The sequence below is a fragment of the Pimephales promelas genome, chromosome 17, assembly GCF_988280905.1.
Source record: "Pimephales promelas chromosome 17, fPimPro1.hap1.1, whole genome shotgun sequence".
In the NCBI taxonomy this organism is placed as follows: domain Eukaryota; kingdom Metazoa; phylum Chordata; class Actinopteri; order Cypriniformes; family Leuciscidae; genus Pimephales; species Pimephales promelas.
The window spans coordinates 34,028,633-34,055,463 of NC_142785.1; the positions used below are offsets into that span (position 1 = coordinate 34,028,633).

Below are 26,831 nucleotides of genomic sequence, written 5' to 3' on the forward strand. Positions count from 1 at the left end.
TTTCTGTTTTCGGGTGAAAAATTAAGTTTCTCCAATCTTCTCAAAACTCTGGATTCTGATAGATGGCCACAAGACTTTGACCTGAGTGCAAAAATGGATGATCTAGACCCTTCCAGAGCTGAGATATCAAAATTCAAAATTTCGACCCGAAAAAAAAACGACAGTGGTACCCCTTTCGTTTTTTTTCCATTTTTGGGCGAAAAATTAAGTTTCTCCAATCTTCTCAAAACTCTGGATTATGATAGAGGGCTGTGAGACTTTGACCTGAGTGCAAAAATGGATGATCTAGACCCTTCCAGAGCTGAGATATCAAAATTCAAAATTTTGACCCGAAAAAAACCCGACAGTGTTACCCCTTTCGTTTTTTTCCATTTTTGGGCGAAAAATTAAGTTTCTCCAATCTTCTCAAAACTCTGGATTCTGATAGAGGGCCACAAGACTTTGACCTGAGTGCAAAAATGGATGATCTAGACCCTTCCAGAGCTGAGATATCAAAATTCAAAATTTTGACCCGAAAAAAAACGACAGTGTTACCCCTTTCGTTTTTTTCCATTTTTGGGCGAAAAATTAAGTTTCTCCAATCTTCTCTAAACTCTGGATTCTGATAGATGGCCACAAGACTTTGACCTGAGTGCAAAAATGGAGGCTCTAGACCCTTCCAGAGCTGAGATATCAAAATTCAAAATTTCGACCCGAAAAAAAAACGACAGTGGTACCCCTTTCGTTTTTTTTCCATTTTTGGGCGAAAAATTAAGTTTCTCCAATCTTCTCAAAACTCTAGATTATGATAGAGGGCTGTGAGACTTTGACCTGAGTGCAAAAATGGATGATCTAGACCCTTCCAGAGCTGAGATATCAAAATTCAAAATTTTGACCCGAAAAAAAAAACGACAGTGTTACCCCTTTCGTTTTTTTCCATTTTTGGGCGAAAAATTAAGTTTCTCCAATCTTCTCAAAACTCTGGATTCTGATAGATGGCCACAAGACTTTGACCTGAGTATAAAAATGGATGATCTAGACCCTTCCAGAGCTGAGATATCAAAATTCAAAATTTCGACCCGAAAAAAAAACGACAGTGTTACCCCTTTCGTTTTTTTCCATTTTTGGGCGAAAAATTAAGTTTCTCCTATCTTCTCAAAACTCTGGATTCTGATAGAGGGCCACAAGACTTTGACCTGAGTGCAAAAATGGATGATCTAGACCCTTCCAGAGCTGAGATATCAAAATTCAAAATTTTGACCCGAAAAAAAAAAACGACAGTGTTACCCCTTTCGTTTTTTTCCATTTTTGGGCGAAAAATTAAGTTTCTCCAATCTTCTCAAAACTCTGGATTCTGATAGATGGCCACAAGACTTTGACCTGAGTGCAAAAATGGATGATCTAGACCCTTCCAGAGCTGAGATATCAAAATTCAAAATTTCGACCCGAAAAAAAAACGACAGTGGTACCCCTTTCGTTTTTTTTCCATTTTTGGGCGAAAAATTAAGTTTCTCCAATCTTCTCAAAACTCTGGATTATGATAGAGGGCTGTAAGACTTTGACCTGAGTGCAAAAATGGATGATCTAGACCCTTCCAGAGCTGAGATATCAAAATTCAAAATTTTGACCCGAAAAAAACCCGACAGTGTTACCCCTTTCGTTTTTTTCCATTTTTGGGCGAAAAATTAAGTTTCTCCAATCTTCTCAAAACTCTGGATTCTGATAGAGGGCCACAAGACTTTGACCTGAGTGCAAAAATGGATGATCTAGACCCTTCCAGAGCTGAGATATCAAAATTCAAAATTTTGACCCGAAAAAAAAACGACAGTGTTACCCCTTTCGTTTTTTTCCATTTTTGGGCGAAAAATTAAGTTTCTCCAATCTTCTCAAAACTCTGGATTCTGATAGAGGGCCACAAGACTTTGACCTGAGTGCAAAAATGGATGATCTAGACCCTTCCAGAGCTGAGATATCAAAATTCAAAATTTTGACCCGAAAAAAAACGACAGTGTTACCCCTTTCGTTTTTTTCCATTTTTGGGCGAAAAATTAAGTTTCTCCAATCTTCTCTAAACTCTGGATTCTGATAGATGGCCACAAGACTTTGACCTGAGTGCAAAAATGGAGGCTCTAGACCCTTCCAGAGCTGAGATATCAAAATTCAAAATTTCGACCCGAAAAAAAAAACGACAGTGGTACCCCTTTCGTTTTTTTTCCATTTTTGGGCGAAAAATTAAGTTTCTCCAATCTTCTCAAAACTCTAGATTATGATAGAGGGCTGTGAGACTTTGACCTGAGTGCAAAAATGGATGATCTAGACCCTTCCAGAGCTGAGATATCAAAATTCAAAATTTTGACCCGAAAAAAAAAAACGACAGTGTTACCCCTTTCGTTTTTTTCCATTTTTGGGCGAAAAATTAAGTTTCTCCAATCTTCTCAAAACTCTGGATTCTGATAGATGGCCACAAGACTTTGACCTGAGTGCAAAAATGGAGGCTCTAGACCCTTCCAGAGCTGAGATATCAAAATTCAAAATTTCGACCCGAAAAAAAAAACGACAGTGGTACCCCTTTTGTTTTTTTCCATTTTTGGGCGAAAAATTAAGTTTCTCCAATCTTCTCAAAACTCTGGATTCTGATAGATGGCCACAAGACTTTGACCTGAGTGCAAAAATGGAGGCTCTAGACCCTTCCAGAGCTGAGATATCAAAATTCAAAATTTCGACCCGAAAAAAAAACGACAGTGGTACCCCTTTCGTTTTTTTTCCATTTTTGGGCGAAAAATTAAGTTTCTCCAATCTTCTCAAAACTCTGGATTATGATAGAGGGCTGTGAGACTTTGACCTGAGTGCAAAAATGGATGATCTAGACCCTTCCAGAGCTGAGATATCAAAATTAAAAATTTCGATCGAAAAAAAAAAACGACAGTGTTACCCCTTTCGTTTTTTTCCATTTTTGGGCGAAAAATTAAGTTTCTCCAATCTTCTCAAAACTCTGGATTCTGATAGAGGGCCACAAGACTTTGACCTGAGTGCAAAAATGGATGATCTAGACCCTTCCAGAGCTGAGATATCAAAATTCAAAATTTTTACCCGAAAAAAAAAACGACAGTGTTACCCCTTTCGTTTTTTTCCATTTTTGGGCGAAAAATTAAGTTTCTCCAATCTTCTCAAAACTCTGGATTCTGATATATGGCCACAAGACTTTGACCTGAGTGCAAAAATGGAGGCTCTAGACCCTTCCAGAGCTGAGATATCAAAATTCAAAATTTCGACCCGAAAAAAACCCGACAGTGTTACCCCTTTCGTTTTTTTCCATTTTCGGGCGAAAAATTAAGTTTCTCCAATCTTCTCAAACCTCTGGATTATGATAGAGGGCTGTGAGACTTTGACCTGAGTGCAAAAATGGAGGCTCTAGACCCTTCCAGAGCTGAGATATCGAAACTCAAAATTTCTACCCGAAAAAAAACGACAGTGTTACCCCTTTCGTTTTTTTCCAATTTCGGGCGAAAAAATTAAGTTTCTCCAATCTTCTCAAAACTCTGGATTATGATAGAGGGCCACGAAACTTTGACCTGAGTGCAAAAATGGAGGCTCTAGACCGTTCCAGAGCTGAGATATCAAAATTCAAAATTTCGACCCGAAAAAAAAACGACAGTGTTACCCCTTTCGTTTTTTTTCATTTTCGGGCGAAAAATTAAGTTTCTCCAATCTTCTCAAAACTCTGGATTCTGATAGAGGGCTGTGAGACTTTGACCTGAGTGCAAAAATGGATGCTCTAGACCCTTCCAGAGCTGAGATATTGAGATATTTATAATAGCATAAATGGGTCAAACACAGTATTAGTATGGTGTTCCTAATAATCTTTTAGGTGAGTGTGTGTCAGTGTGTGTGTTTGTGTGGTATTTTAATATGAGTCATTAGATGTTTTGACTTAGAACTGAACTGATTTCATACCTAATGTTACGTCTCACGTGCCAAAATGCATTAGAATCAGTTTAGAACATTACTAATGTTAACATATTTAACTACAAAAGTAACGTGGTACACACTGCAGATGTGACCAAAAAAAGTCACTTTTTAGGGAATAACTCAATGGTGTGTAACTACTTTTGTTACCCAATATTGTAACTGCTATATATATGTTTTAAAGCTTGCTGTGTGTACTTTGCTATAACAGACTCGTTACTGTTGCGCTCTTATTGCTCTCCTCATCTGTAAGTCGCTTTGGATAAAAGCTTCTGCTAAATGATTAAATGGAAATGGAAACTGGTATGAGTGTGTGGGACAGTGTGTGTGTGTAACTGGTATCACGTCTCGGTGTGTTGCAGGATGAGCTGTAAGGTGGCGCTGTTGCTGCTCCTCTCCGGCGCGCTGTACGTCTCCGCCGGCCGTAAGAAACGTCCGCACTCCTCCATCCCGTCGCCCTACAAGCCCGGCTCCAACGCCTCGGACCGGCGCGGACAGGAAGTGCTGGCGTCCAGCCAGGAAGCGCTGGTGGTGACGGAGCGGCAGTACCTGCGGAGCGACTGGTGTAAGACTCAGCCGCTGCGTCAGACGGTCAGCCAGGACTCGTGCCGGAGCCGCACCGTCATCAACCGCTTCTGCTACGGCCAGTGCAACTCCTTCTACATCCCGCGGCACGTGCGCAAGGAGCAGGAGTCGTTCCAGTCGTGCGCCTTCTGCCGGCCGCAGCGCTTCACCAGCCTCACGGTGGAGCTCGAGTGTCCCGACCTGCAGCCGCCCGTCCGGTTCCGCAAGATCCCGCGGGTCAAGCAGTGCCGCTGCATGTCCGTCAGCGTGTCCGAGGCCGGCAAGCTGTGAGCGCTCACTGACACTCGATCCAGAACACACTCTCAGAAGAGTATACACAACCTGGAACACTCTTAAAGGGATAGTTCACACAGAAATGAACATTAGCCCATGATTTACTCACTGTCAGACGAATACTATCCGAGTTATGTTAAAAAAATGTCCTGGCTCTTCCTAGCTTTATAGTGGCCGTTTCTGTTTTGAAGTCCATAAACGTGCATCCACCATCATATAAGTGCACCCACGGCTTCATACTGTGTGCAGAACCTTTCACGCTTGGGGTCCCCTTTGTGGTTGCACATTGACACTAACAGTCATGGAGTTAGTTAGAGACTGTCTAAAGTAGGCGATGGATCTAAAGTTAGAGCTATTGCTTTCCTGGAGCTCAGACAGCAGAGCGCTGGCAACACCACGGTCATGGGTTCGAGTCCCAGGGAAAGCAAGAACTGGTAAGGATGTAAATGTGTAGCTTAAATCGCAATGTTGATCATTTGGGATAAAAGTGTCTGAAACACGACAGTATTATGCTATAATTTCTCCTCGATCCTTTTTTCTAAGCGTTCAGACTGGTTATAGAGATTCTATAGAAATGAGGTACCACAGAACTATATATATATGTGTGTATGTAGAGAAACAACTCAAGTCCATATCAAAACTATAGCTTATTGTGCGTGATGTAAAGCATTTTTTCTTCATCAAAGTTAATAAAACTAAGATTATTGGAGTTTTACACGAAAACACAATTTGTCTTTTTGCTTCATTGTAACTTGCCGTTTCTGAGTGAAAGTTGTTTCAGACTGAGTAACTCCAGATCACACCAGTATACTCCAGTCATTGACTGTAAAAGATACACTGACACCAGTATTCCCCAGTACACCAGGTGTAAATCTGCAGATTTGTGTTTGCTGATTTTGAGAGAAAGTCTGTAACAGATTTCAATTATCGGGAACTGGATCTATTAAACATTTCTGTTCACTGAAATTAATTATTAGTTGGAAATTAGAAATTTTAACTTAAATACGTTTTAGTTGAAGCACTAACATTATAAATTGGAAATAAATCAAAGCTAAAACACAAATTAAAGGAGCAATGTGTGATTTTTAGCGACATCTAGTGGTTCGGTTGCGAGTTTGCACCAGGTTTGCACCAAGGGCTCAGCCCACTGCTCACCCCTCCCTTTCGAAGAAGCTACGGTGGCTAAAACGGGACAAACATCTCGTCGGCTGAGACAGCAGAGAATAGCCAGAGTAAGCCAAGAGTGTGTAACATTGTCACTGTTTCTGTACCACAGTCCATTATAAACCACATCATGAATACTGTCTGTTTACAAAGCCATAGTCAGGTGAGGATCAAGGGTTTTAATATATAATTTAATAAAATAATAATCAGCTGATTGTCTCACAAACGTAACCAGCAGCACATTTATCCCCACATACTGTAGCAAACCCATAATACAGCGAGGGAGCAGCTATATATTTTTTCTAACAGGGTAGTAATAGTTTAGCTGGCTAATATGAGCTGTTACTGTGGCTGAGCTGGGACGCGTCCGCATGAGTTCAAAGGTCGGAAGTGCGCGCGCTGTTACAATCATGTCATCTCCGCATCCCATAGATACTATTTACTACACACAATATCTTATTTTGAAAACTCTTCGTGATCGACTTTAGTGATCTAAAAGTCTCTATCGACGGGCTAGTGATTCCTGTAACGTACTGTTTTACGGTCAATGACATGAATACTAATCATCAGCTGTCTCACGAACGTAACAGCACATCTATCCCCAACATAACAAACCCATAACACAGCGAGGGAGAACTAAGTTACATGAAACAATCCCAACTACATATTTTACAACACTCACAAGGGAAAAGTCACTACTCACGGAGTGTAAGGCTAGCTTCCAGCTTTCCGCTACTTCTCTTTCAAGGTAGTGATGAAACGCGTTCTGTAGCGCTGTTTGTTCGCGTTCGGCTACGGTAGGAATATGACGTCACAACATGGCGACCTTCATAGAAGGGGATTCCCTCGGTTATGGAGCTATTAATGTCTCATTCTAAGGTAATAAAAACATTACGGTTAATTAAGTAAGTTCTTTATACACCACTGAAAACATAGTTATGGATGTCATATTGCATTTCTGTTAATAGATACTCAACTTTTTTACACATTGCACCTTTAAACCAGAACAGCAATAATAATTTAAAAAAAAAAGCCAGATTAAATATGAAACTAAAACACTGGATCAAGTAAATCTTTAATCAAGTGAAATAAATTCAAATGTCTGAAATTATTAATCGCTTTATTTTACATAAATTACAGTCTTCTCAAAACGTTCGGATACAAACAGTTATTGCACACGCAGCGCGGACGGATCCGGCCTCCCACACGGACATGCTAAAAACAAACCGCAACGCTACATAAAGATGCTAATAACATTTACATTCGTTTAAAAAACATCATTTTTAAATACTTTAGTGTGTGTGTGTGTGTGTGTGTGTGTGTGTGTGTGTGTGTGTGGATGCGCAAAACAATCTTGCATAATTTCACAAAAACACTGAGTTGATTTCCTGAACGTTCACCGTTTCCTCCGTCCTCTTCACATGGGGTGTCTCTCCCGGGTCCTGTAGGTTCGGCTGTGCTTTGGACATGTTGAACTGCTGATTAAAAGCGTGTGACGCTCCAACGCTGATGTTCACAGATCCAGATTTCTCCTTCCCTGTTCTCTATTAAAAATAAAAGACACTTTTTTTTCCTCTGATGACGTTGAGAACTTCAGCGGGGATTGTGGGAATTCTAGAGCAAACATCTGATATGTTCGTCAGCGCACAGGATGTGACATCACATTCTGTGTCTGTACAGCAGAAGTAACACTGAAGCTGTGTGTGCGAGAGCGAGTTAAAGATCGAACAGCAAGAGCGTTCGTTCCTTCATCAGACGTCTCAGATCTTCATACCCAACTTTGCTTTCTGAGGGAAACAAAAAAGAACAATTTCATTATTAAAATGACGTTACGCTGATTTAAAGGCTCCTAATGTTGTTTTCGAGTCTCCTGAACACTGTAATGTCCTCATCATCTCCACCGCAGCTTCAGCTCTTTCCTCTCAGACACTCTAAGCTCCGCCTCTCTGAGAGCTGATTGGTCAGGAAGCGAACGCTCATTATCATATCTGAATCTCAGCTCTTGATCACAGTGATATGAACAGTGACGATGGCGTGGGTTTCACCGTATCAATCTCAGAAAACATGAACAACACGAGCCGAACTCTTCCAGTCTCAGATACACTAGTGTTTGAGGGCGGAGCTAAGAGACGCTGCTCAGCCAATCAGGACCACAGGCGGAAATTATGCTAATTAGCTACAATTTTACGCGGGATCAGCAGGAAGTGAGAATGAATTACTGATGAAGTGAATATTCAAATGCATTCGGCAGACATTGTTTCAATTTGAGTATAATTCACATTGGATAAGTGTGTGTGTGTGTGTGTGAAAAGAGAGAGATAAATAAATGGTGACTTACGATTCCAGACGCGTGTTTGGGTTTGACGCTGTACGTGGCCTTTTCTTTGACCTGTCGGAAACACTCCTCCGCCGCCTTCAACCTGAGGAAACAGCAGAGGCAAACCAGTCAACACACACACACACACACACACACACATCTGACCGTCTGAACACAGATGATTGAGCAGCGCAGGAGCGGATCCTACACACACACACACACACACACACTTCTTCGGCAGGTCGTGTGTTTCATGACCTCCAGCCAGTGAATGAAGCTGGAGCTCCATAATAGGCCATGTTAAGAGTCACACACCAATCGTGACGCTGCAGGGAGAACACACTCATGAAACACACACACACACAGGCGCATTAAGAGAGTCTGAGCGTGTGGCTCGATCAGCAGTTTGAGAAGGACTCCAGACCCCTGTTCAGGCTCGAGAGGAACACACAGTTGAGTGTGTGATGTTTGTTGTTGTAACATCTACACTTTAAATTAATTTTAAACTGAGAAATAAAGTCATGTGATCTTAGAATGGATGAGCATTATTAGATGTGCTGATCCGCTTATATGAGTGTGTGTTCCTGGAGATCTGTCAATCTCACACACTGACGCTCGTCACTGGAGCGCAGCAGAAGCGCAGAGCACACACTTCCAGCGGGTGATGGATTCGGCTCTACGAGCTGGACATGTTTACAGCAGGGGGAATTATGGGTAAAGGGTGAGAGACACCCGGAACAGAGCCGTGTGTCTCAGAGCGCCGGACCGCGACACCTGACCAAACATGGAGCGTCTGCGGCTCGGGTCACGGCCCGCATCACTTCCTGCCGCACACAGTAGACACGGGACTAAACCATCAGCGGACACACACTCGCCAGAGGAGGAGGACAACAAACAGAGAAATAACTCCGTAAAAATCAAGAAAAAGCATTAAAAAAATTGCTAAAATTATAAATGAAAAAAAATATATATATAAGGAATAATTCATAATTTGTATTGTAATAAAACTAATGAAAGAAAAAAGGGGGAAAAAAACAAAGACAAGAATTATGTAAATAAATAAAAATAAAGGTAAATCTAAAAAAAGGAAAATTAAACTATCAATAAATAAATAAAAGAAAGGAGCATAAAAAATACATAAAATCGAAATATAATAAATAAAAAGAGATCAATACGAAAAATAAATAAATAAATAAAAAAATTAAAAAAACGAATAAATGAAATCAATAAAAAGAACTAAACTAATATAATAGCAAACAAAATCTGATCTGGAGTGTGTAAAACACCAGTGTGTATCCAAACACACAACTCACATAAATAAATAGGAAAATATCCATTAAAGGGAAAAATAAATGAACAAAATTAAATGAAGAAGCAAAAATAAAAGAAACCGAATAGAAAGAAAAAATGTAAATGACAATTAAGAAAAAAGAAGGAAAGAAAAAAGTGAGAGCAAAGCAAGCTAAAAAATAAAATGAATATATTTCTGTCAGGTCCATTAAGTCAAGAACACACGACAATAAATGATTAGGCAATTGTATTGAATAAATGCAATTCAAGTTTATAATTAAAATGTGGCGGCATGGCTGTGTTCAGGGAGTCCTCTGACCTTTCATGAGCACCGCAGCGCATTAGCGGACGCTCGCGGTTTAGCACTGGGAGAGCAGAACTATTCCCCCACAGAAAAACACACGGCACGTTCCACACGACGAGGAGGAGCTGCGCTGCAGAGAGCGGATTGGAGCGTCGATTAGCAGCAGCGAGAGGAGATGAACAGCAGATCGCTGATGACGCATCTGGACCACATGACCTGCCAGAACTCACGCTAACGCTCAATAAAGCGAGAGAGTGTGAGTGAGCGAGTGAGAGACCAGGTGAGTGAGTGAGCAAGTGAGTGTGAGAGAGTGAGTGAGTGAGCGAGCGAGTGAGTGAGAGAGTGAGAGAGTGAGTGAGTGAGCGAGCGAGTGAGAGAGTGAGTGAGTGAATGTGAGCGAGCGAGTGAGCGAGTGAGAGTGAGTGAGAGAGTCAGCGAGTGAGAGTGAGTGAGTGTGAGCGAGCGAGTGAGTGAGTGAGTGTGAGCGAGCGAGTGAGTGAGCGAGTGAGTGAGAGAGTCAGCGAGTGAGAGTGAGTGAGTGAGTGAGTAAGAGAGTGAGCGAGTGAGAGTGAGTGAGCGAGTGAGAGTGAGTGAGTGAGAGTGAGTGAGTGAGTGAGAGTGAGTGAGTGAGAGAGTGAGCGAGAGAGTGAGTGAGTGAGAGTGAGTGAGTGAGAGAGTGAGCGAGAGAGTGAGTGAGTGAGAGTGAGTGAGTGAGAGAGTGAGCGAGTGAGAGTGAGTGAGAGAGTGAGCGAGTGAGAGTGAGTGAGAGTGAGCAAGTGAGAGTGAGTGTGTGAGCGAGTGAGAGTGAGTGAGTGAGTGTGAGTAAGTGAGTAAGAGAGTGAGCGAGTGAGAGTGAGTGAGTGAGAGAGTGAGCGAGAGAGTGAGTGAGAGTGAGTGAGTGAGAGAGTGAGCGAGTGAGAGAGTGAGCGAGTGAGAGTGAGTGAGTGAGAGAGTGAGCGAGAGAGTGAGCGAGTGAGAGTGAGTGAGAGAGTGAGCGAGAGAGTGAGCGAGTGAGAGTGAGTGAGAGAGTGAGCGAGAGAGTGAGCGAGTGAGAGTGAGTGAGTGAGAGAGTGAGCGAGTGAGAGAGTGAGCGAGTGAGAGTGAGTGAGTGAGAGTGAGTGAGTGAGAGTGAGTGAGCGAGTTAGTGAGAGAGTGAGCGAGTGAGAGTGAGCGAGTGAGAGTGAGTGAGTGAGAGAGCGAGAGAGTGAGCGAGTGAGAGTGAGTGAGTGAGAGAGTGAGAGTGAGTGAGTGAGAGTGAGTGAGAGTGAGTGAGTGAGAGTGAGTGAGAGAGTGAGTGAGTGAGTGAGCGAGTGAGAGAGTGAGTGAGTGAGTGAGAGAGCGAGAGAGTGAGCGAGTGAGAGTGAGTGAGTGAGAGAGTGAGAGAGTGAGAGTGAGTGAGTGAGAGTGAGTGAGAGAGTGAGTGAGTGAGTGAGAGAGTGAGAGAGTGAGCGAGTGTGAGTGAGCGAGTGAGTGAGTGAGTGAGAGTGAGCGAGTGAGAGTGAGTGTATGAGGACAAATGTGGAGAGTCGGTCCTCATGAATAATGAAGAGCTGAAGGGCTCGAGTGTGTGTGTGTGTGTGTGTGTGTGTGTGTGCTATCGCGACGCTCCATCGCTCCACTGGAAGCGCTAGCACACTGTGTCGTACTCTCTGCATTAGCGGGGTTACACAAACACGCAGGGTTCATCAGCGCACTCTCGTTTTCAGGGCCAATCCAAACGCAGCAGATACAATCTAATATCAAACACATGGCACAGGTTATGGGAGAGGACGAACCACACACACACACACACACACACACACACACACACACACACACACGTCATCTCGCTTTAGCTTGATGCATTTCCCAGAGAACACGGCGTCTTTCTGGTGTCTTGGTACACTTCAATAAACGCATTAACCGCTAGTCGACTAGAAGCGCAGTCGGACTGAACTGAACCAGTCGCTTGAGTCGCAGAAGAAAGAAAACCTTGAAAGAGTCGAAATCGTTAACGGCGGGAAATCCAAACATCCGTCGATCATTCGTGACATGGCTAATATCACTTCAAACATGAGAAGCACTTCACCTACTCGCTCCAATGCTAACAGACACGTGTGTGCTAGAATTAGGGACATTAGTGTTTGTGTGAGTGTGTGTTACTGCACGACAGTAACTACAAATCACTGCATGACACACACACACACACACACACACACCACTGCATTTAACTCAATATACTGGTCCAGATGAGAGCAGTGCTGACTGTAAAGGGTCTCCTGCTATTTCTGTAAACTCTCAATAACAAACGTCCTGCTTTTGTATAATAATGGTGCTTTCCGTCGATTGGGTCTTGAACTTGAGCGAGTCACACACACACACACACATGAACCTGAAGCCAGTGTATCACAGACATGAGACATACATCTATAGAAAGATTAGATTTGAACAGATTCTAATGGAGAATATCATCAGGTGATGTAGAGCACACAGATGACGAGTCGGCATCGTGACATCTTATTTATAGGCGTGACACAAGAACACCTGACATGCAGATAAAACACAAAACCACACTAATAAAATAAATGATCATTTTTTTAGTCTCATTCTGTTTTCTTCAACGACATCATAATCATCATGTCTGCCGTGGCGTTGTGCGCTGATCAGGCTATACGTATTTTATATAGGCGCATTATGATTTATGGTGAACATGATCTTTCCCGCATGATCAAACCGTCAGACTCATCTTTGATCTTCACACACGTTCAGTCCCAACACACACACACACACACACTTCTCTGGAAGATTCAGGAGCGTCTAATTCCAGGAATGCTGATCCGCACACTTTTCCGTGTCAGAACAAAGCTTTCCTCCATCATATTCCCCTCTGAGAGAGCACATTTCAGCTCTTCCCATGATGCACCTGTGGATGGCATGCTCAGGTATTTGCATTAATGCCACACTAAATCACGCAGCTGGACAGCAGACGCTCCTCAAACACACACCTCGGCCTCGGAAGACGTTTCCACAACACTGAAGGAGCAAAGACTCGACAGAAGCACTTCATCAATCAGCCGGAGCTTCTTTATTCTCCATTACGCCACTGTGATCCGGGACTAAACACACACACACACACACACACGTACCTCTCCTGCAGGATGACCTTGTTCTCCTTCTTCCAGGTGTCTTTAAAGTCGCTGGAGAACTCGTGCCACACGGAGAAGAAGGTGTTTGGAGAAACCTCTTTCTCTCCGCCTTTGGCCTTGACCGAGAAGAACACACACAGATCCAGGAACCTGCGACACACACACACACACACACACACACACACACAGCGCTTTCAGAGAGATGCTGGACATCAGGACACATGAATTCCTCATGGATTGACCAGAATGTCTCCCGCTAATTCCAAGTGGAAAAAACAAAACTAAAAAGATGTTTTTTTTCTTTTTCTGAAGGAAATAGAAACTGTTTGCCGGTGCAAAGAGTGGTTGCCAGGGTGATCTAAGTTCGTAAAAATAAATAAATAAGAATTTTAAAGGTAAATTCTTAGTTCGTAAAATGTCCTCAAGAAGAAAATAACAAGTTTTGTCTTTATAACAACAACAAAACACAAATGAAGAGTTCAGATGCAAAAGCCTCTAAATGCCATTTGAAATTTTCTTCTTTAATGATGATTTTTATCAAACTTGTATATTTAAGTTCAGTAATTTCACTTAAATAACAATTAATAGGTAATTATCATTGCCATTTAAGTGAAATCACTGAACTTACAATATACAAGCTTGATAAAAATCATCATTCTAGAAGAAAATTTCTCTTCAACTCTTCAAATATTCTTAAATGCTTTTGGCAATAAAAAAATATTAAATTAAGTCTTAAAAAAGGAAGAAAATAATTTAGTGACACCTATTAACTGTCAGTTTCTGTTATTGCCCATCATGACATATTTTAGTAATCATCATCATAGGTGTCATTAACTTTAAACATTCAAAATTCATCCTGCGAAAAAATGTCTTTAATGTCTTTTAAATGTATTTTATCAGAAACTGCGTTACCATGGAAACGCTACTTTAAATATTGATATCACAAAAACCAAGCCGCTAAAATAATTGGATGGATATTATGGATGGATATTTTAAATAAAATAAAAAAAATGTTTAGTTCAGTAGATTTGCTTTATAGGAAACAAACGTCTTTACTTTGCTAATTCTTTTTTTTTTTTTTTTAAATAGAAAAAAAAAAAAAAAAAACAGCTTCAAAAAATAAGTGTAACGGCAGAAATGACTTCTTACATTTTGTGGGTTTCACCGAGTTGCTTCTCTTGACATTCCAGCTCAGTTTTTGCTGTAAAAAGAAGAAATCAATGTTTTTAATCTGTAATGTTCAAACCTCTCCGTGTGAGTTTACTGACAGCGGCTTCACAGAAATAAACAGTTAATTATCAATTATGAAACAACTTCGATTTGAGCTGTAAAGATGTCAGTCAGAGAGTGTTAAAATGTGCAACCAGAAGCCTCTGTTCCAGAAGTCCAGAAAAAGAGTCTGGGAAGAGGGAATCACGCTGTGTAAATGAATGCAGCCTTTAAATCATCTGACATCAGGCTGTAAGTGTGTGTGTGTGTGTGTGTGTGTGTGTGTGTGTGTGGCTCCAGTGCTGGTTAAGGGACGAGGCGTTCTGTCCCACCGACGGGAAACATCCCAGAATCCCCTTCACCCACACCAGCCATCAGGATGTCGCTCACCTTCGCTGACGAACGTCTCCATCTGGTCTTTAAAGGGCTGCAGGTGCTCCTCCGTCGACACCGAGCACACCTTCTCCACCTGAGCAGTGCATGCTGGGAAACAGGACCACAGTCGTAAACAGGTGCGCAAATAACGACCAACGTGTCACACTTACATTTGTTTTCAACATAGTTTATAGAAAATACTATATATAGTATATATACTATTTATATACTATTTATAGTAGTTTGCAGAGCTGTGTGTTCAGTGCTGTAATTTTTCTAAATATCATAATCATGTGTTAACAAACAAGTATTTATAACTTTAATGAGCTCATCATTTCTGCATTAAATTATTACATAGTTTGAATGAAATGCAAATTTCTGAAATGCATTACACTAGAAAAATGCTATTCAAATCAATGTGAAATGAATTTAAAAAAAGTTATCAGTTTGCGTCTGTTTCACAATGCAAGACTCGACAGCTGTGTGTCAGTCATTTTCACATGTCTAGAAATGGCACTGATGAAGACTGTAACCTCATGAAAACAGCCAATTAGAGTGAACTCAGCCGGAGCGGTTAGTTATAGTGTCTGTTCCCTGGAGCGTGTGTGTGTGTGTGTGTGATTGAGGTGTTGCCAGAGACGCAAACTAAAGACAATTAAAAATAATAATAATTGAGGAACTGCGTTAAAGTGGAACAATAAAAAGAGCAAAGAGAGAAATATGTGAAGTAAACGCCTGCTAACCATTTCAAAAGTGTTAACAGCTTCCAGTCCCATTACCAGCTGACCTCAGGCCTGTGTGTTCAGCAGAGTGAGGTCACACACACACACACACGCGTCAGTTAACTTTACCTCGCAGATCTTTCCGGAGTCTCAGCAGATCTTTAGTCAAGTCCTCAAACTTCATCTGAGACGCCTGGAACAGGTCTTGGGGTTCTGGGAGCGGAAACACACACGTCTCCCTGCCCGCGTCCTGAAACACACACACACACACACACTGAAGACGAGTAAAGATTATGCTGTACTGTGAGAGCATCATATATGAACCTCACCTCATCAAAGTGTCTCAGGTAGTACGACACGATGTACGCCAGCAGACTCTTACTGTTGTCCTGAACACCAGAGGACAGAAGTCAGCTGATCCAAACCAGTTAAAAAGTGTGTGTGCACGTGTGTTTGTGTGAGCATGTGACAGTGCATATGTGATTTTGTTTATGTGAGTGCATGTGTGAGTCTTACACTGCTCTTGACGTCCTTGAGTTTGGGCAGAATGTCCAGGGTAAAACCGTCTGCTTGACCTCGGGTTCGATTCCCTCCATTCATGAAATTACCAAACGCCAAAACTAAACCAAGAATCTTCAGGACTCCAGAACCGCTCTGAAGAGCCTGGGGGAGCACAGAAACACGGATCAAGAACAAGACTGCACCGTCTGTGTGTGTGTGATGTCGGAACGAGTGTCTGTTACCCATGGACGACAGAATCAGTGTTTACTCGAGGACTGGGGTTTAAACATTTCACGATTTTTTTTTTGTGATTTTTGCGATCAAAATGACTGATTTTGTGGTGGTAATTTCCAAAAATTTGCGAAAAAATTTGCGATTTATATTTAACATTTACTATAATAGTATTCAGTCCTTCCAGAAAAACGCGGATTTTTTTGTGTGATTGTTGTGGGCAAAAATTGATTGATTATGCGTCCCGTTTTCTTTAAAAATGCGATGAAATTGCAGGAATTTGCAAAAATTGAGGGAACTTGCAAAAATTGTGGTTTGATGAAAAAGAGAAAAAAAAGTGATTCCCCCAACATCCTGTTCTCACTAGGCTAATGTAAGAGTCATTTCTTATTACTTCCTTTGATAAGCAAGCATACTACATCATAGAAAGTGCTGGGAATATTTCATTTCTCATCTTTATTTCAGACTGTAACGAGTGTAAATAAGGTTTGGCCCCTTTAAGAGCTGCGCGCTCCTGTTGAACTCTCTGCAGTGTTGTATGTGCGCCTCGAACACCTCATGTGTGCGGGTAATTTCTGTTTGATGCTACTTCTTTTATCTTATGTTGTTTATTAAGTAACAATGTGACGGTAGAACGTGTGACAGACAGTTATACGAGTTCGATTTGTGAGATGTCAATCGCCTCCGTGAGTCTGTCTGGCGTCGCGTAATTGCGTCACTTCATAACGTTCCCGTGGAAACAGGGGGAAATGGCTGCTCTTGTGTGAAGCAAACGCAACATTTTTCAACTTTCTGCTAAGATACATGTGACTTTTTTGCAACGAAAATGTGAGGATTATGAAATTATGCAAACACCCGCATATTTTGCACGGAAATCTGCAATTTATGCGGCGAAAGTGCGGCGTATTTGAAAAAATGCGGCCCCCGCATAAATATGCGGACTTTGGATGATTTTGCATTGAATTCAGCGATCGCATAATCACGTTTTTCTGGGGGGACTGTTTAAAACACAAGTATTAATACCAACTATCCTCATATTAGAGTGATTTGTGAAGGGTCATGTGACACAGAAGACTGGAGTAATGATGATAAACTCAGCTTTGATCACAGGAATAAATTACAGTATATCACATAGACAACAGATGATTTACATTACAATAATATTTCAGTGTCTTTACTGTGATTTTGATCAAATAAATGCAGCTGAGCAGAAGAAACTCTCTCAGAAACAATAAAAAAAAAAATTCTTATAAAAAAATAATTATTCTAAATTTGAGACTTCCAGCGTAACTGTGTTTCATAAGTGGGCACCGACTGAAAAAACCCTGAAACTATTATACAAAACAACATCAGAGCAGAGCGAATCATCCGAGTCAATTCAGTGAGCAAACAAGTTGCCTGATTCAGACCAATGATTCCAGTGTTTAATTCACATTAGATTCAACAACTAGTTCAAATGAATCATTACAAAGAATCAAGAGGCTTGATAAAGAATTGGACAGAATCGCAGCGATCCAGCGGCCTGTTGTCGTGCTGAGTGTGTGTTTGCGGTACCTTGCAGACTCTCTGCAGAATCTGGAGCTTGCGCTGAACAGACGAGATGCATTCGGAGAAGGTCGACTGAAAGAGGATGCAGAAGACTCGTCCGGAGAAATCAGGAATCTGGGAGAGCTGATGGAGAAACCTGTGAGCAAAAAAAAAAGAATAAAGGTATTAAGCATTTTGGGCTATTCATTCAAACAGTTCTGCATTAAAGAAAAAAGAGACTCATTCCCAGCTAACAAACCTTTATATCATGCATTTTAATACAATTATCTAATAATTCATTATAACAGTGGTTACAATTACTGGTGGAACGGATCACAAAATTCACAAATCAAAAAATGTTCGGGTCATTTACAATTTATATATGGAGGGGCTTAACTTTGCTTTTCATTTATTACTTGAAGTTCTTCCATCAAAAACTACTAGCCTAACTGATAACGTTCACATATCACTAAAAACAAGTGAACAGTCAATAATAAAATAAGAACAAATACACAAATGACAAGCAGATGAAAACTAAATAAAGTTACAAAGTGTGGTATTCAGGAACAGAAATTAATAATTAGGCCTAAATGTAAAATAACAGTATATGTTCACTGTGAAAATTAAATATAGTTTAATCTTTAGTTAAAGCTGTCTGAACATTAATGACTTTAATGATTAATGTTTCTATATGTGAGTGTTTTGGTCCTCACTGCTCGGGTTTGTCCAGAGGTTTGGTTCCTTCTTTGTCTTTTGAGGATTTGACGTGTTTCTCGATCTTGTCCAGCTCATCTTGCTGTGCTCTCTGAAAACACACAACAGCATTTCAACACACACTACTCGTTTATAACTGGAAAACACTAGAGATGCTTCTGGACAACAACCTGAAAGAATAAAACTAACGTCTACATTTATGTATGATGGTCAAAAGTCTCAGTGTAATCAGTTTAGCTTTCACCGCATCCACTGTACGACACACACACACACACACTGGTGTTCTCAGCCGCATTATTATTGGTTTGGAAGGAGAACAGAGCGCAATCAAAGTCGTTAGGAAGCCAGAGTCCAATAAAAGCTGCAGCGTCTCACGAGTTTCCCTCTCTCTCCGAGCAAACCAACAACACACACCAGTTCGGTGCCGCAAATCATGGAAAATGTGGTATTGTGAAAGTACATCAAACAGCCAGACGCGATTGACACCGTAAAGACGGAGACAGACACACACTCGCCAACAGAGACGGACACACACTCGCCATATCCAATTAGATGGAATTTGCATCACCTATAATTTCTTCTTAATATTATTTTTTTCCTTTATTTATTTTTATATTATTTATTTATATTTACTTTATATTATTTTCCAAAATACATAAATCTTACGAAGAAATGTTTTGTGCCAGAGTTAGCCAAAGCTAATTTTCATCCGCAGTCCCTGGGTAGGTGCACACAATTTATAAAACATTATATTACAAACCAACCATCAATAGTAATATATAGCTATAGATAATATTAGTCTACGAAGGTCATATAAAAACAATCAGATGTTCAAGATGAGAGAACAGATATATAACTAGATATATATGCATATCCAATTAGATGGATTTTGCATTATCACGTATGTGTGCATATCTAATTAGATGGATTTTGCATTATCACGTATGCGTGCATATCTAATTAGATGGAATTTGCATTATCACGTATGTGTGCATATCTAATTAGATGGATTTTGCATTATCACGTATGTATGCATATCTAATTAGATGGATTTTGCATTATCACGTATGTATGCATATCTAATTAGATGGAATTTGCATTATCACGTATGTGTGCATATCTAATTAGATGGAATTTGCATTATCACGTATGTGTGCATATCTAATTAGATGGATTTTGCATTATCACGTATGCGTGCATATCTAATTAGATGGAATTTGCATTATCACAGATGTGTGCATATCCAATTAGATGGATTTTGCATTATCACGTATGTGTGCATATCTAATTAGATGGATTTTGCATTATCACGTATGTATGCATATCTAATTAGATGGATTTTGCATTATCACGTATGTGTGCATATCCAATCAGACGGCATTCAGACCAATCGTGCCAAAATAATGGTCAAAATGCATTAAAACCTCCATATCAAGTGTTTTGACACAGCAGATGTTTAAAGTGCAAGTTTCCCCGTCTCATCGTCGTTTACCAAGTGCGTAAGAGAATCAGCCAGCGCCACACAGACGGCAGAGTTTCCCTCGGAGCAGAAGTGCAGAATAAATACCTTCATAAACAAACCCGCCGACATCAAACGCACAGCCGCGCGGCTCAGGGCATCAAAGAGAGAAACTGCTCTCGCTCTCAGACACGAGAGAGAAGCACAGGACAAATGAGGCTAAGACAAACACTGCGGTTCAGGAGAGCGGCTTGTGTACGGCTCAGGCGTGAACATAAACTCTGGGAAAGGTTCTCGGCTCCATTAGGCATCATCACGAGATCTACATATACACACACAGCCCTTCAAACGCCGTGATTACACCAGCGCTGCCTCACGTTTACGGCATTTTAAGTGTAAATACTTTTAATATGAAGCAGCTTCACCCAGGCTCGGCCAAACGCGAACTCAAAAGACAATATACAGATACGACTGCTCGAGGATGTATAAACGCCACTGACATCTGTATACGTGCCAGACTGGAAACCAGCACTCATAAAACGAGGAGAAAACACATTAGAGCGATCATTAGGTGCATTACTGGAGTCCGACTGAAAAAGACTGTGTTTTTCTTCTCTTTTTTTGCCGTTGGATGAGGTCTGGATTTCATAATCACGGAGCGAGCCAGACCAAAACATCTGAACGTTTCCTCCTCGACAGACAGATGATCAATCTGAAGACTATCGGGATCGAATCTTACCGGTTCAATGAGTTTGGCACGCGATGCTTTAAAATAAATACATGATATTTATGCAAAAGCAGCTCAAACTCAAACAAAAGCTGCACTTTTCCTGCTTTAATCACCGCATGCGTCAGAGCGCTCGGCTCAAATGGGGTGATTCTCTACACGAGGGCTTTTTTGGGAATTTGATTTTGCACAATCCAAAGTGAACATTTGCAGACACCAGAAATGTTTGAGTTCATATTATTCTGAGGAACTTCACATTTCTGACTTCTGTGATTGCTGTGTTTGAGTCACATGATCACTGCACACACACATTCAACACAAACTCCAACAACGAAAAACATCAGAATGTAGAACTTGGAAAAAATTATATAATTCAATAATAAACTAATTCTTGTAAATGGTTGTGAAATTTGGGGATTAGTACTACATTAAAATTATAAACAATTGGGATTAAGTTAAAAACTAGAATAACTACAATCAGAACATTTTAGGGCAGGGCTGAATCAATAAAAACACAATCTGACGTCTGAAATAAACTCTTATTCGACTTTTAGGCCAATTATCTATTATATTAAAAATTTAACCCTCAAATCGTATTCACTTTATAGCCCTTAATCCTGTAATTGTGGACACAGAGGAATCAGGTGTGATCTAATTTTTACTTATTATAAATGTTATATCACTGTTTTCGATAAAGTTTTGTCTATCCATTTATGGTGTTTTTATTTTTATTTTGGGGGTATTTATTTACTTCAAAAAGTACCGTATTTTCTATGTAAATTATTATTATTTTTATGTTTTTTTATTTTATTTTTTAACTACATTAAAATATCATTCCAATAAGTTCTTAGGGCTCAAACCCAAAGATGAAGACTTTGCTCTTATTTTGGCTTATTTTAGAATGCTCTAAATTACAGTTTCCCCATTCATTTCTATGGGTGCCCATTTTGACCAAAATACAAGATTAAAGAGTTTTTTTTCACACACTTAACATTGTAGAATTGAGTCAAAAACAATGTGTGTGTTCAGGAGGCAAATTTAGGAAAAGTAGCCAAGTCTTGTGCCGCTCAGATCAAGGGAAGTATTTTTTAAAAAATAAATCAAAACTATTTTGCCCACATTTGTCCAGAATACGGTTTTAGGGTTAAAGACAGACAAATCCTCTCCAAATACAGATTAAGTGATGATCTAGAAATCAAGAGAAGACAAACAAACATGGACAGACAATGTGATCTCCAGCAAATAGAGATGAGAAACTCTCTCCTCATGTGTGCTAAACATCACGACACAAGACAAACATTTCGTCCCAGATCTGAAACACAGACTCCATCATTCATTGGACTGAGAAAATGTCCTTCATCCTTGATGACAGCACAGCTGCAAAACATGTGGTCACGCGTTAGATCAGGGTCCGATTCTCACTACGAACTTCCTGCTCAGTAATAGTTGAGTTTAGGTATTGTATGAATATGGTCATGCAGAATAATGCATTATAAGTACTAATAAACAGCTAATATCCTATTAATGCATGATAATACACAACTAGTTTTCTAGTGAGAATTGGAGCCTAAACTAAAGTGTTACCAAATGTTTTAGCCATTTACAATGTTAGAGACCCGCTTCATTTATTCAGATTTTAGATATTTATTTATGCTACATTTGACATGATCTATACATATGTGTGTGTTTTTATTATTTATATATGTGTTAGCAACAGAGTCATGCTAATGAAGCTGATTAGAGAGAGAGAGAGTGTGTGTGTAAGAGAGAGAGATGTGTTCTCTGCTTACGTTCTCATAGAGGGCCTGTAACGTCTCCAGATCAACCACAGTATTATCCAGATTCAGGATCGCTGGACACACAGAAACAGACAGAAATCATCCTCATCCTACATGTAAAAAACAAACATTCAACAGCGTATAAATCAAGAATGAGCCGTCGACCCTGGGGCGATCTACAGGACTGTGGTGCTTTTAGATGTGGACGGACTAGTGATTTTCTCAGATTTTTGTTTAAAAAGTTGTTTTTTTATTAAACTTACCCACTTTAAATGTTGATATAAAGAATGCATGAAGGTAGAATAAAACATTTTGTTGTTTAACAGCAGTCCTCCTTTCTTTTGCATGTTCAGTTATTCATTTTACAAAATATAAAGTTTCGTGAAAGTAATGAAAATGGCTGGCGACTTACAAAAAAGTTGAGTGGGTGTCACATTTTATCAATACTTAAACGTCTTGATCTTTGTGCAGCATTTGATACCATCTCCCAGTCTATACTCTTAAAGCAGGTTTCGTTCCCATCTCACGGACTGCACTCAGTTTATACCAAAACCACCTATAGTGTCACTGGTGTTCCCCAGGGCTCTGTTTTAGGACCTCTTTTGTTTATTGTTTATCTTGTATCAATTGGCATCATCTTTAGGAAATATGACATTTTCTTTGTTATGCTGATAACGAACCACTTCTAAACCTTCAAGGTTTCCCTCTTCTGCTCTTGGTGAATGCTCAAGTGAATAAAAAAATGTGGTTTTCAAGTAATTTTCTCAAACAGAAATTCTTCTTGGTGGTTCAAAAAATACAATTTCTAAGTCTCATTTATCTTCTGTGGTAATACTGTAGATAACTGCTCTGTTCCTCTGAATAATCAGGTTAAAGGTTTGGTCCCGTTTGGTCAGCGGCTCCGCATTTATGGAACTCACTTCCTGTAAGAACTTCGCAACAGTTCGTCTTTAAATCTAATATAAAATAAATAATAATAATAAATAAAATGCATAAAAATACAAAAGTTTAAAAATGAGTGATAAGTCTAATTGCGCCACTAACACTAGTTAAAGTTGAGTGTGTGTGTCGTCCGGCATGAATGACTGAATCAAACACAGCAGAGTTATTTGAGTGCTGGAGTTGGTTCAGAGGAGGTTCACGTTCAGGGTCCATCTGATATGTTCTGGACCTGCAGGCTATCAGGAGATCAGGAAACACTCGCTGCCACACAGAGAATGCCTTCGACACTCACACACGTCAATGCCCAGACGAGCATTCAAATGAAGGAGCCAGAGGAAAACAGGAAACACACATGAACAAAACCTCCAGCTTCATGTTCACCTCGACCCACTGGTGACCGCAAGCGATCCGCCCGACTCAAACCTGACCAGAATGTGACTACCAGTCCGCGCACGCAGAAGTCATGTGACCATCCGGCTCACCGTGCTGAATGTCCTTCATGTCCAGATGCAAACTGGACATCAGAATCCCCACCGCCTGCGAGCGCTTGGTGTTCAGCAGCTTCACCACCTGAAACACACACACACACACACACTGCATTTACTGCAAAATAACGCATGGGAAATATAGTTCAGTCCCACTGCTTTCTAAAAACCTTTTGCACATTATATAAGCATCCAGATTAAGCCCTTGTGCTTGAAGACGGATAAATGATGGATACACACACATTTTCAATACAACAACCTCAAGTGCTTTTAAAGACCTTAAACATACAAATTTAATCAAACTTATTTAAAAGTTTCCCTCTTGAAGAGGATTTCCTGAACAGAAGCTGTTTGACGTACACTGTAAAAATGTTGGAAAAGAAAGTCTTTGTACTTCATAATGTCATGCTTTCCCATGTTTCATGTGTTCTTTGATACAATTTTTACTTCAAAAATAGTGTCGAATTTAATTTGTAATTGTTTGTGAAATTTTCTAGGAATTTCTGCGTAATTATGCAGTACACACACAGTATAACGTGAGTCAAGTGCTTTTAAAAACGTAATGTAAATAAGCATTAAGTACATTCGCTTGGGAATCATTTAACCTGCTCATTTTCACAAAAGATGCTAAAAAATTATTTTTTGAAGTTGTGAATAAAAAATTCTGTGAGTACTTTTTTCAAGAAAACACTATTTCAGCCAATTTTGATTTAATTCAATGTGTTACTTGGAGTTTCTTTGAAAATAATTGGTGTAGAATTGACTTTGAAAGCTCAAAATATATCAAGAGCTCAAGTGCCGTACTACTTTAAAAAATTATTTTTCACATAATAAAGATATAAATTAAGCACTTCTAGCGGGTGTTTCTCATACATGCACACATACGCATATATATATATATATTAAGGGTGTCAAACGATTAATCGCGATTAATCGCATCCAAAATAAAAGTTTGTGTTTACATAATATATGTGGGTGCACTGTGCATAATTATTTTATATATATAAATACACACACATGCTTGTATATATTTAAGAAATATTTTCATGTATTTAATGTATATAGATTTATATATAATTCATATGATATGTAAATATACATATTTTTTATATAAATAATATTTTTTTCTTAAATATACATGCATTTGTGTGTATTTATATATACAAAATAATTATTCACAGTTCACCCACATTATTATCTAAACACAAACTTTTATTTTGGATGCGATTAATCGTTTGACAGCCCTAATATATATATATGAACTCGTAAATCATCTTGATGGATGACGCAGAGGAAACCAATAAGAGCACAGTTTTACTCACATGTGACTTGCATAAACTCATTTTGGTACAGCTTTGAAATGTCTTGCGAACCAAGTCAAGAAGAAAATGCAACATTGTAATAAATTAAGTCCCTGTTTTTGCAAATGATCGAGAAGTTTGAAAACTTCCGTCATTAATTGCTTCCAAAAAACTAAATATTGCTACTCATATTTAATGAAACAGACATTATGTAACGTGTGTCAATCATCAGATCACGACAGAAGAAGATCGACTCAGCGTCTGCACGTCTGTAATTGCATCTGTTTGGTCATTATGTGCTTATTTTAAAAAGAAAAGTGGTTTCGGCTCGACTTCAACCTGAAGAACAAAACACAATTCATGCAGCGCTGATCTTTATCAACCATGAGGACAATGAAGGTCCGTCTGCGCAGGCAAACATGGTCACGTGATCATAAACCCATCCGGCAGGAACATGGCGTTCGCTGTGTGTGTGTGTGACTCCAGATCGATCACGGGCTTGACGTCAGAGAGGAACCAGAACACAATACACCTCACACAAACTGATCTGGACCCGAAACCACAATTGATTGTGCAGCACACTTCAGCTTCAGCAGATGAGGAGCTTCCTGTGAACGCACGAGACGGACACCGGGGACACGCATCAGAGGCAGCCTTTAACACCACACGACTAATAGCCTGATTTTCATTATCGTTATTGTTATCAACACTTCTAATAGGGGTGGCGTGGCCCAGTGGATAAGACACATGCCTTTGGTGTGAGAGACCCGGGTTCGAATCCGATGTGTCCCTGAGCAAGACACTTAACCCCTAGTTGCTCCAGAGGCGTGCGACCTCTGACATATATAGCAATTGTAATTCGCTTTGGATAAAAGCGTCAGCTAAATGAAGAAATGTAAATGTATTATTTGTCCTTATCCAACCTCCCCTCATTCCTGATGAATTGAGTTTATTATTGTTATTAGTGCTACTATTATATTAGTCATCTTTCAACCCCTCATTCCTGATTAGTTCATTATTATTGTTATTATTGCTACTGCTATTATTATATTATTCTATCATTTTCCTCATCCTCCAGTTATTTTTACTATTATCATCATTATTATGGTCATCAATGTGTGTTTTTTAACATTATGTTTGTTATACATCTTTAGAGGTCTCTAGTTTCTTTGTTTATATGCGGCCGCTCCCACACCCAGTTACACACACACACACACACTGTTGGATGTTGTGTACGTTTTGTTGCCTTTTTTATTTACATATATATAATAGGGCTGTGCAAAAATTAATTGCGATTAATCGCATCCAAAATAAAAGTCTGTGTTTACATAATATATTTGCGTGTGCTGTTTATAATTATTTTGTATATATAAATACCTATGCATGCATGTATATATTTAAGAATTATTTGCGTTTAAATTCTTAGTATATATATATATATATATATATATATATATATATATATATATATTAGGGATGCAACGGTACACGGTAAAATCCCGGACCGTTCGGTCAGCCCTGCACGGGACAATCTAACCTCGTGTCCCGCGGGACTTCGGTTCTGCCATAGAGTTCGTGCTGATCCTTTAACCGTATTTTCCGCACTATAAAAGGCGCACTTAAAAGCCTTTAATCTTCTCAAAAAACAACAGTGTGCCTTATATTAGATCCATATCATATATGGATTAAATTCGCCCGCGAACTCGCGCTCGTGTCCAGCTTATGCCCGCTTTGTCACACGGCCAGTTTAACCTCGTATAAATCAGGTTATGCGTGTGTCGCTCACGAGCGCTCACTCTCAGACACACGAACAGACCGGCGCTGCTCGCGCGTCATAGATGTTCATAAAGCGCTCCT

The 26,831-nt window shown here is 39.9% G+C and overlaps 2 protein-coding genes across 4 annotated transcripts in view; one reads left to right on the top strand and one right to left on the bottom strand.

Annotated features, from left to right (window-relative positions):
- Nucleotides 1-6,430, top strand: part of grem2b (gremlin 2, DAN family BMP antagonist b) — a 77,366-nt gene extending 70,936 nt beyond the window's left edge. Inside the window, exon 2 of the mRNA XM_089122446.1 lies at nucleotides 4,308-6,430. Coding sequence (XP_088978572.1) covers nucleotides 4,309-4,800 — 492 coding nt within the window. The 5' untranslated portion in view covers nucleotide 4,308 and the 3' untranslated portion in view covers nucleotides 4,801-6,430. The remainder of the gene's footprint in view (nucleotides 1-4,307) is intronic.
- A 640-nt stretch (nucleotides 6,431-7,070) lies between these two features.
- Nucleotides 7,071-26,831, bottom strand: part of fmn2b (formin 2b) — a 40,001-nt gene continuing 20,240 nt past the window's right edge. For all 3 annotated transcript variants that reach the window (XM_039683314.2, XM_089122443.1, XM_039683312.2), the window contains 12 exons: nucleotides 23,671-23,758; nucleotides 22,259-22,320; nucleotides 18,282-18,373; nucleotides 17,596-17,725; nucleotides 15,826-15,972; nucleotides 15,639-15,698; nucleotides 15,439-15,559; nucleotides 14,603-14,695; nucleotides 14,153-14,204; nucleotides 13,004-13,153; nucleotides 8,306-8,387; nucleotides 7,071-7,754 (listed from right to left, as the gene is read on the bottom strand). In XM_039683314.2, coding sequence (XP_039539248.2) covers nucleotides 7,728-7,754; nucleotides 8,306-8,387; nucleotides 13,004-13,153; nucleotides 14,153-14,204; nucleotides 14,603-14,695; nucleotides 15,439-15,559; nucleotides 15,639-15,698; nucleotides 15,826-15,972; nucleotides 17,596-17,725; nucleotides 18,282-18,373; nucleotides 22,259-22,320; nucleotides 23,671-23,758 — 1,104 coding nt within the window. In that variant the 3' untranslated portion in view covers nucleotides 7,071-7,727. The remainder of the gene's footprint in view (nucleotides 7,755-8,305; nucleotides 8,388-13,003; nucleotides 13,154-14,152; nucleotides 14,205-14,602; nucleotides 14,696-15,438; nucleotides 15,560-15,638; nucleotides 15,699-15,825; nucleotides 15,973-17,595; nucleotides 17,726-18,281; nucleotides 18,374-22,258; nucleotides 22,321-23,670; nucleotides 23,759-26,831) is intronic.